General features: G+C 35.4%; 1 protein-coding gene and 1 non-coding gene across 2 annotated transcripts; one reads left to right on the forward strand and one right to left on the reverse strand.

Moving 5' to 3' along the window:
* Positions 1-1,610: 1,610 nt before the first annotated feature.
* On the reverse strand, positions 1,611-5,417 carry LOC126733200 (UBP1-associated protein 2B-like). Its single transcript, XM_050436413.1, has 2 exons — positions 4,039-5,417; positions 1,611-1,863 (listed from the first exon to the last, which is right to left on the reverse strand). Coding segments are annotated over exons 1-2 (1,218 nt in total). The 5' UTR covers positions 5,256-5,417; the 3' UTR covers positions 1,611-1,862.
* A 63-nt stretch (positions 5,418-5,480) lies between these two features.
* Positions 5,481-5,554, forward strand: TRNAV-CAC (transfer RNA valine (anticodon CAC)). Its single transcript has one exon. It is a non-coding gene; the product is annotated as a tRNA-Val (tRNA).
* The last annotated feature ends 5,112 nt before the right edge of the window (positions 5,555-10,666 follow it).

The raw sequence follows: 10,666 nt of genomic DNA on the forward strand, positions 1-10,666 counted from the left end.
ATCAGAATAAACGATCACAATTGTTGCCACTAAAACTCATAACATGGGATTATCATCAACCCTACCACCCACCAACCAAAAAAAAGCCAGTCGTATCCTTCCTATGAAGTTCACAACGAACTCATTGTATCCATCATGTTCATCATCAATGCATCTAGGCAGAGGACCAATAAGAATAGCTTCAAAATTTTTATCAAAAAAAAAAAATCTAGCAAATTATATCCAATGAAGATCAAGAGATCCCTCAAAACATTTATAGTTTACCTATTATGGAATGACAAATATACCAAGAGCTCAAAATTGTTGACAAATAACAACACAGAAGAGAAATCATATTTGCAAGCCTTGACATTCATTCCTATGCCAATGATTTGTTAAAGAATATGTATGTTTTCACTTTCTGATGCCATGATTTACCTCCAATATTTTCTACTTTTGTATACACACTATACAAAATGTTAAATTTTTTTCTCATGAAAAGTAACTAGAAAGCATAAAAGGAGACGAAAAATTCCACTTAAAATTACTGTAACTACTACTAAATATAAATGGCTCTGCAAAATTTTATCAATCCCCTGATCTTTAGTACCTTTGAAAGAGCCCAGATAATGTTGAATTTATGTACAGGTTACAAACAACCAATTCATTATAATGCAACACTATATTGTACCTTCAAATGGATAAACCCAAAGCTTAATAAATCCTAGCTCACTCATGGGTATCATAAAACCTCATTAAGATCTTGTAAATATGACAAAGATGCTGCCATTATGCCCCTTTTTTTTGAATAAGTGATATAACTTCATTGAAAAAAGAAAACAATACAGGAGACCAAGGCACACAGGGAGTATAATAAGGATTCAGAAAAACAGCAAACCAAAAGTGGGCATAAAAGTGGGCATTATGATGCTGCCATTATGCCTTCACCAAGTAACAATTAGAACTTCAGAGGCAGCCTTCTGCTTTCGTAAAAGTAGGCATCCATAACTAGATAATGGACCCAATAACACTTAAGTATCACAAACTAAAATCAATAATAGGATGAAATATGTAGTGTAAAATATTTGACAGCCTATGTATAATAAAAAGAAAAATATCCTTCTTAATATAAGTAAATTTTGGCCCCAAGGAGCAGGGGAAGGGGAGATTTGAACTAATAATTTCCACTTCATGAGGCGTATTTCCCAACTGACTGCGTTGCCTTTGGGGTTAGAGAACAAAAATATGCTTTAAGCATCATTTTAGTAAATAATAAAGAAAATAATGAATCCTAAAAATTAAATAGATTACTTGGACACTTATCAGAAGTGAATTCTCATAAAAACTGACCACAGGAGCATAAGGGGGCCTGATAAATTGAAAAAAACCTCCCATAGCCCAGTCCAAAGAGAAAATAGTCCTTAGTAGATCTTGCAACGTAAAAAAATCTTTAAAAAATTGACACAAAATACCACATTGCAAATCAAATTCTTCACCCACAACCAATAAGCAATCTGTTATATTCTAGACGCCTAGGACAGAAATTCAAAAAAGAAAACTTTTTAGCAAATATCATGAAAAGAAGTGGGAGAAAACAAACACGTGTGCAAGAAATAATAAAGAAATCAAAATGCCTTGAAAGAAATACATTAAAAATAGCTGATTATTACAAGGAGGTTAAAACAAAGTAAGACAGAGAAGAAGAAGAAGAAGATAAAAAAAAGTCTACCAATCACCAGTAAAGTTTGGATAAATATTTAATATGAAACACTAAATGTTGAATAAAACTTCAAAAGTTTTCCCTACAAGTAAAACTTCCACAACGGACGATGGACCCAGAACAAGCTCTTAGAACATCAATCCTCAAGTTCAGCTGCACTTCATCTGCAATATGGAGCCCAAGCATGTGAGGGCAGTAACAATGAAAAACAATAAATGGCCTCCCTAAATTGTTTGGTAAAATTTCTAAACATTAAAGCTTTTAAATATGGAATAAAATATCAGAACCTGCAGAGAGATTAAGGACGCACCAAACAAAAAATAGAGGAGAAAGGAGCAAGAAAAAGGTAATAATGCCAAAAAGTTAAAAACATGTATTCAAGAGAACTCTCTCACAATTACCCACCAGAATTGGCTCTGACTGGATAATTTACAATAAGTAGAAATTTCTTATGGTTTACAGCAAACCATCAAAAGGAAAATGAGGTTGGTTGCTGGTCAAGGTCATTCACCAAATATCTTAGAAGTTAGAAACAATAGAGAAAAAATAAAAGAGTGAGGTTCTATTACAGAAAATCAATGGGTACAACTGCTGATATTGACATGTATACTCTATTTTGAAGGAATAAAAAATATGAAAATATTTTAGAGAAGGCCCTGAAATTTAGATACAAATCTTCAAAGTACATTTATGAGTATGAGTGAATAAAAAATCTAAATGGAAGAACTAAATGAAAATTCTCTGAATATTAAATATTTCATATATCAGGAGTACATTTTTATGCATCAAAAATACATTTTGAAAATTTTATCAAAAAATTAACTACAATTTCTATCCTCTTATGGAGAGAACATCATACGTAGAAAACAATATAAAAGGGCTTATTATATGAAAATTAAAGGATCTCAAAAGAATCACAAAAGGAGGGAGAAGGGATACTGCCTAAACCAATCTTCTACTCGACTTAAGCATTTCCATTTCATTTTCAAATCATATATGAAGGTGATAAATTCAAATAAACTTGTGTCCCTCACAGCACTAAAGTAGTTTTGTGAACAGTAAATTTTGAACAAATTAATCTTCTGCATCACTAATGTAGAGACAGCATTACCTTTTTGGTTACACAAATGTAGAGATAGCGTTAGCTTTTTGGTTACACTAATGTACGTAATAAAATTATTCATCACAAAAATGAAGGTAATAAAATTAATCCATAACAAAAGCTAGCATTTGGAATCACGCCAGCTTTTTCTAAAAAGGCTCATAACAAATGTTTGGACAGCATACAGGATTCCAAACAAAGCAAAAAATAAATCAAATGTTCAAATATATATAATATCATAGCACCACAGTTAGGGAATTAACATAAGGAGGAAAAGGAAATAAGAAAATGCTCATGATCACAATAAGGCCATAACAGATAAAATTAAAATACATGACACACAAGGAAAGAGAAAGAGCATCGCAAAGTACAAGAATGATTGTATTATTAGAAACTTAAGAATAAAGCAAGAAGAGAAATGGTGGGGTGATTTCATGTAATCGAAAAAGTCATATTTTCTTAAATTTTACAGATAATAACACCTCACACATTATCACACCTGCCAACTTTAAATCAACAGTGAGGAAACAAATTACAACTATATTATTGTTTGTTTTAGCTTAAAATACCAGCTCATTTTCACCATTAGCTTATATACAGTTTTTTAAAACCTCACTTCTCTTAGGTAAAAGTTACAGCTTAAAACTTCTTTTTTAAACAAAATAAACTCATCCAAATACAAACACTAAAAAGAGAAACAAGCCAGTTCTCTTCATGTAGTGGGTTAGAAAGCATTAGTGCAGAATAAACATCTTCAAGTTACACAAGCCAGTTCTCTTCATAGGGTTATATAATTAAACAGGAAATTAGATTCTAATTCAGCTACTAGTGTAGAAAATTATGATGGCAAACCAATACTATACATTCTACAAAGTTTATCACTATCAACAATGACAACTTTAAATCAAAAGCAAAGACAACAAGTTATAACTATCTTATTTTTGTTCTAGCTCAAAATACGAACTTATTTTCACTGATAGCTTATGTACGTTTTTTTAAAACTTCACTTTTCTTAGGTAGTAACTATTAGAAGCAGACACTAGTAATTTCTGAAAATTTTATAACATGACATGGTGAGTACGACAACTCAAATGAATGAACAACTTTTTCATCACTAGACACAAAGTTTACTACTACCAATTTCGTTATAATTACTATAAAATTAGCAAAAATTAAAACCAAACATGCATAAAATGCAAAATCAAGAATTAAGAAATTTAATGGAGATATTTCATACCACATATATGATGGGTACCCACTAGGACCCTGGGCTCTACTGGTATTCGGCTGCCCCATATGTGGGCCCATCTGTGTATTCGGGTACATCGCCTGTAAACCCGGACCTGCTCCGCCATAAGCCCCGAGCACCGACTGGGCCTGGTTGGCCAAAATTGCAGCACCAGGATTCGCAATGAACCCGCCATACATTGGATTCAAACTCGGATGATGTCCAAACATCGCCATATTTTGCGCCGCAGCAACCGCCGCTAAAACCGAACCCTGCGGTGGTGGCGGTTGTTGTTGTTGTTGTTGTTGCTGTTGCTGTAGTTGTAGTTGTTGTTGTTGTTGCTGCATCGGTTGCGGCGGAGGAGGCTGAGTCTGCACCACCGGCTGTACCGGATTTTTCTTGGCCTTCGGTTCCGTTGCTTTCGAGCAATTCAATCTGTGTCCTTCGAATGACTTGTGCGGATCCTCTAGAACTTTCTTCGCACCGGCCTCGGTTTTGTACACGAAGAGAGCGAATCCTCTGGATCTCCCGGTGGTGGAGTCGAATCCGATCGGTCCGGTCTCGATCTCGCCGAATTTGGAGAAGAACTGCCTCAATTTCTCGGAATCGGTATCGAACGGTACATTACTCACATAAATCCGACGCGACAATGCTTCTTGGGCCTGGGTTTGAGCCTGAGTGACCCCCGGGCCCACGGAGGCTAACTGGCAAGAAGCGAAGCGGTTACCGATCTTCTTCTTAGGGTTTTGGAGTGCTTTCAATGCCGATTTTCGAGTTGTGAACAAAACGAAGCCGTATCCTTTGGCTTTTCCGGTGGCCTTGTCGGTGACGACGTTGCAATCCTCTATATCGCCGAAGGATTCGAAGGCGGAGAGTACGGCTTGGCGCGAGGTGTCCCAGCCGAGGCCGTGGATGAAGATTTTTCGGTGCGAGACGTCTCGGTCTGCCACGTGGCGGATGTGTTGAGAGAGGGGAGGGACCTTGAGAGCTATGGTGGATATGAGATCGATGAGTTGGTCTTTGGTGTAGGGTTCGAGGAGTTTCGTGAAGGAGTCCGAGCCGGAACCGGAACCGGAATCAGAATCGGAATCGGAGCCGGAATCGCTTTGTGGTGGAGGGGGCTTTTCGGTCTTTTTGGATTTGAGCTTTTTGTTGATTTGTTGTGGTTCGTCTTTGTGGAATTTCTTGACGAGCTTTCGTTTCTTGGTTTTGGTAGTCTTCGCCATTTGAGAGAGAGAGAGAGACGCACAGAGAAGAGAGAAGTGAATGGGGGTTTGGGTTAGGGTTTAGACTGTTGAGTAGCAGCTTCTATGGTGACCGCGCAAGCCTTTTGGATTGGATCGGATTGGAGGGAAATCGTGCAATTTCGTGCTTTTAGGGTTTCGCTTTGCTTGTTGTGTAATTCCAAATAAAGTAACAAAGATATAAACTTTAATTTCTATGACAAACATGTCTGGGTGGTGTAGTCGGTTATCACGCTAGTCTCACACACTAGAGGTCCCCGGTTCGAACCCGGGCTCAGACATTATGACATGTCTGTTTTTCTTTCTCTCTTTTTGACTAGCAACTGTAAACTTGGACATTACTATAATCACACTTTGCTAGTGTTTTTTATCTCTCTAGATTTAGCCGGTTAGCTATAATTTCCAACTTCTATTCACTAGCATGATAAATTTAAGGTTCTCCATATACAACTTTCAGAACATAATTCTCAAACACCATATGCTTGTCTATACCAATTGAACTAGTTGGGTTTGGGGATTGAGTCCTTTGCGGCGATGGGTCAAACTAGTGGATTAGTCGGTGTTTTTGTGGCTACGTAATTTATTGCACCTTTAGGCCATGATGCGGTGCTTTTTGTCTTTCTCTCTATCCTTTTTAGTTTTTACATAAGCTTGTGTTAGGTTTCCATTTAAAGTGGGGTGACATTTGAGTTGGCTAATCATTTTTTATATTTATGATAGAATTCAACTTTGGATGTCTGTTTCAAGATTATTGTTTTTTATTATCATGTGAAGACATTAATTGGTTTTTAATGTAGGTAGAGTTTATCATTTTTCTTATTTGGTGTGGGGTTGGTTTGCTGTTAGAGTTGTGGGTTATAGTGATTTGATCTGGGTATGAGATTATTGGTGGTTTTGGGTTGCTAAGGGTTGGGAGGTGTTTTCCTTTGATTTATAACATACTAAAATGACATTGTTGTAAGTTTCACAAGTGTTTGGTGAACAATGTGATGAAAAAATAGATGGAGAGAGGAAATTAAAAGTATTTTAACTTTAAGAAGTTCATTTCAATTCAAATGTTTTAAAGTTTACAATTTAATTTGAAACCAATCTAAATTATAAAGTCTAAGATATAGTTTTATCTTAAATAAATTTTACATATAAAAATGCAATTGTACAAAATATGTGTGATATGTTAATATAGATGAACCCTGCAATGGCAAAAGGCTAAAAAATAATGCAAGGAAATGGTTTCTCTAAAGGATTAAAATTTAGTTGGAGGGAAGAAATGAAACCTCAAGATCCTCAACTAAAATTCATATTCACTTGAGACATAAATAAAATACAAAGGGATGATAACAAAATAATAGCTTTGTAGTTTTGGGTGATTTCAAAACAAATCAAGAACTCTAAAAAGTTTAATAGTAAAACCTTATAGGTTTCTAAATTGTTTCAATTAATATTGTATGTTGATATTGCTCATTGCACTATTTACCCACACGAAAGTAAAAAAAAATGATGTGTAGCTTTTGATGGTTAGAGGTGATAGCGAGACATTTTGTGTTTTTGTTATTTTTTTTCTTTTGTATTTTGAGCAAGTGAGACAATTTGTTCATTACGATGTTTTAGGAGGTTGTGACTATGAAAATGGTCAACCCAGTTGTCGATTATTAGAGCATTAGAGCATCAGCACCCCGAAATTCCAATTCTATTCTATTTTACCATCCCAAAAAGCCACTTTATCATTATACCATACTAGTTTACAATACCTCCAACATCTCAACTTTTATTTTCCTATTCTACTCATTAAAATAATATATCTACACAATAAAATATATTTTTCATTTTTAATTTTTTTCCAATTTTCTCCTCCACCTTCCCTCAACCTCTATCACCGCACCTCCACTACCCAATCACCACCACCGCACCTCCAGCATGCCCACCACGCCACCACTGCCCATTGCCCACCAAAATCCCACCGGAACAAAAACCCATATTAAAAATAAATAAAAATAAAAATAAGAAAACCACACTGACCGAAACGCAGAACCTAGAACTTGCCGACCAAGCATGACATAGCAACCCACCCTCTCTGATTCAAACCTTTGTCAAACCCATCGGAGCCATCTCTAGCAAACCCAGCCCGTCGATCCATGCCGATCCAAACCCACCATCAACTGATCCTAACCCACCACCATGTCCAAATCAAACCACGAACCCAACCCAGCTCCAATGCAAGCCTTGAACGAGAAAGAGAGATGTGAGATGAGAGAAAGAGGGACTTTGTAGGGAGTGGGAGACAGAGAGAGAGAGTGGGAGCGAGGGAGAGAGGACTGAAGGAGAGAGAGAACTGATGGAATAAAAAACTAATATTTAGCTTTAGAATTGTGCTACAGTGCAATTCTAAAGGTAGAATTGCACTGTAGCAATATTGAACAAAATTTGCAATACTTGAATTTTGCATTCCCTGATGCTGAACACTTTGGGCCTTGAAATGCCAAATTCTCCTTACATTTGGTATTTGTATTTCCCAGTGCTGATGCTCTTAGCATTGGGGGTCAAAAACCCCTCAAGTTGCTATTTTTTACCATCAAACCAACAAAAACAAGCATTATACCAATTGCTATTTCTAAAAAAAAAATTGCAACTTAGCTATAGTAAGATGGTACTTTTAGAAGATACTATGACAAGTTGTAAATTCATTGTTATCTGTATTATATTAAGAGGATTCAGAAAGTTTGTTATTACTTTTTTTCCCTGTAAAAAATACCCCTAAATTAATTAACCAACAACTTAAAAAGAGGGTTAAAATAGTAAATTGGAAAAAAAAAGGTTAGTTATTGCTTTTTTTACTGTAAAAAATACCTCTACCTAAAACTTAAAAACTAGGTTAAAATAGTAAATTGACAAAAATAATAAATTTCTACTTCTACGTTGAAATGCCTTCCTGCTTCTAATAAACTCCTACTTTTACGTTGATTTAAATTCCTATTCCTAATTCTACTCGATTCTCAAAAAAAAAAAATCCTACTTCTACTCACTAACTCCCTACAAAATAGGATTACTCTTTTGTTAGTTTTAAAACTCCTCCAATCTACAAAACTCACCCCACGTTTTTTTGTTTTTTTATTTTTACTTCATCACAATGCATTTGTATTGGTTCATTACACCCTTAGGTTTTTTTTTATTTTTATTTTTATTTTTTATTTTTATTATTATTTTTTTTTATGTGTGTGTGTGTGTGTGTGTGTGTAATTGGAAAAAGTAGAAATCTCAAATTATAATAAATGCAAATTATTAATCTTTACCTAAAAAGTAGAAGAGCCTCACGCATGTGCTCAGAGGCTAGTTATATTTTGTTACTTCTCTGCTCTCTCTATCCCTGACTCACTTCTCTCTCTCTCACTCTTCCAAGTCTCTCTTCTCTTTGCTCAGACTCCCTTCCTCTCTCTTTGTCATCTCAACCTCTCTCTCTCCCCACTCTCCTTGTCTCAATCTCTCTCTTCTTCCTCTCTCTCTCTCTCTCTCTCAAATTGGCATGGAGACAATGTTTATGGTGGAGGCATGGAGATCGCTTATGTGGTGGAGGTGTGGAAATCGTGGAAGTGTGTTGGAGTCATGTGGTTGTGTCTGGGTAATGGTGGTTTTGTTCGTGCGTCATGATGGTTGTCATGATAGTGGGTTTGGTGGGCTTTGTTCTTGGCTAGGTTAGTTGTGGTTGTGGCGGAAATAATGGGTTTTTGGTGTGGTGGTTTGTGATGGAGCCGTGGAGGTTGTGGGTTGTGGTCAAGGTGACATTTTTAATGGAAGTTGGGGGGGTCATGGGTCATGGTTGTGGCTGGGCCACAATGGTTTTGTTCTTGTGTCATAGTGGTTGTGGTAATGGTGGGTTTGCTGCTTTGTTCTTGGTTGGGTTGGTGGTGGTTACGGTGGTTAAACAATAGGTTTTTGTGTGGTGGTGCCTCCTGTTGTTGGTGGTGTTGTGGTTGAGAGAGAGAGAGTCAGAGAGGCAGTTACAAAAATTAGAGAGAGAATAAATTAGAGAGAAGAGAGATAGATAGTTTTATCTGTATATATTAAGAGGATTCAGAAGGTTAGTTATTGCTTTTCTTCCTGTCAAAAATACCCCTAAATTAATTAACCAACAATTTAAAAATGGGGTTAAAATAGTACATTAGCAAAAGAAAGTTAGAGCATGTTTGGTAATTGTTTTCGTTTTCTTATTCTCAAGGGAAAAAGAAAAAAACAGTTTTTTTTTTGTTTTCAAAATGAAAAACACGTTTGGTTAGTTGTTTTGAAAAACGCAATTTTCAAAAACAAAATTCAGGAAAAAGGAAGCGCGGGAAAACAAATTTGTGAGTCTTGTGGGTCGAACTAGTGCGCTGGTTCATTGATTGGCTTATTTCCAAGCGTGTTTTAGCGTGTTTTCTAAGGTGTGAGAAAATTGAAAAATAAAAACAGCTAAAGACCTGTTTTCAGTTTCCTTCACAATATGAAAGTTGAAAATAGTTTTTGATTTTTACCTAAAAATAGTTACCAAACAAGTTTTTTGCCTTAGGAAACAGAAAATTGTTTTTGAAAACATAAAATTAAGGAAAAAAACAGTTACCAAACATACCATTAGTTATTGCTTTTTTTACTGTCAAAAATACCTCTACCTAAAACTTAAAAATGGGGTTAAAATAGTAAATTGACAAAAATAATAAATTTCTATTTCTATATTGAAATGTCTTTCTACTTCGAATAAACTTCTACTTTTACGTTAATTTAAATTCCTACTTCTACTCTCTAACTCCCTACAAAATAAGATCACTCTTTTGTTAGTTTTAAAACTCCTCAAATTTGCAAAACTCACCCCACATTTTTTTTTTTTTTTTTGTGATTGGAAAAAGTAGAAATCTCAAATTATAATAAATACAAATTATTAATCTTCATACAAAAATTAGAAGAGCCTCTCATGTGCGTGCTCAGAGGCTAATATTATTTTAATGTGTTGTATATTAAAATAAAAGATGAGATGCTTTGTGTATTGTAAAGTGGTATTTTATTATAGATAAATAACTTTTTAGATGGTAAAATATAAACTATTTTGCAATTCTAGATGCTAATGCCGATGACAATGCAATGCGTCATTTGTTGTGATGGGTTAGACAAAGTGGATTAAATGGTGACTTTGTGGTGATGTGATGGGTTGGGCCTTATGGCGGTAGTGCTTGTGTGTATATATTGAGTTGGCCAGTTGGAGACGTGGTTATGGTGACCTTGGCTAGACGAGGGAGTGGGTATTTCAGTATTTGAGAGTCTTAAGTTGTCTTCTAAAAAAAAAGGTTTATTTATTTTTTATTTTTTTATAATGGTTTGAAGTTTAAATTAGGTTTTGGTTTGTGAGTCTTATGCACTTGGTGATGTGGGGT

The sequence above is a fragment of the Quercus robur genome, chromosome 6 (genome assembly GCF_932294415.1).
Source record: "Quercus robur chromosome 6, dhQueRobu3.1, whole genome shotgun sequence".
In the NCBI taxonomy this organism is placed as follows: domain Eukaryota; kingdom Viridiplantae; phylum Streptophyta; class Magnoliopsida; order Fagales; family Fagaceae; genus Quercus; species Quercus robur.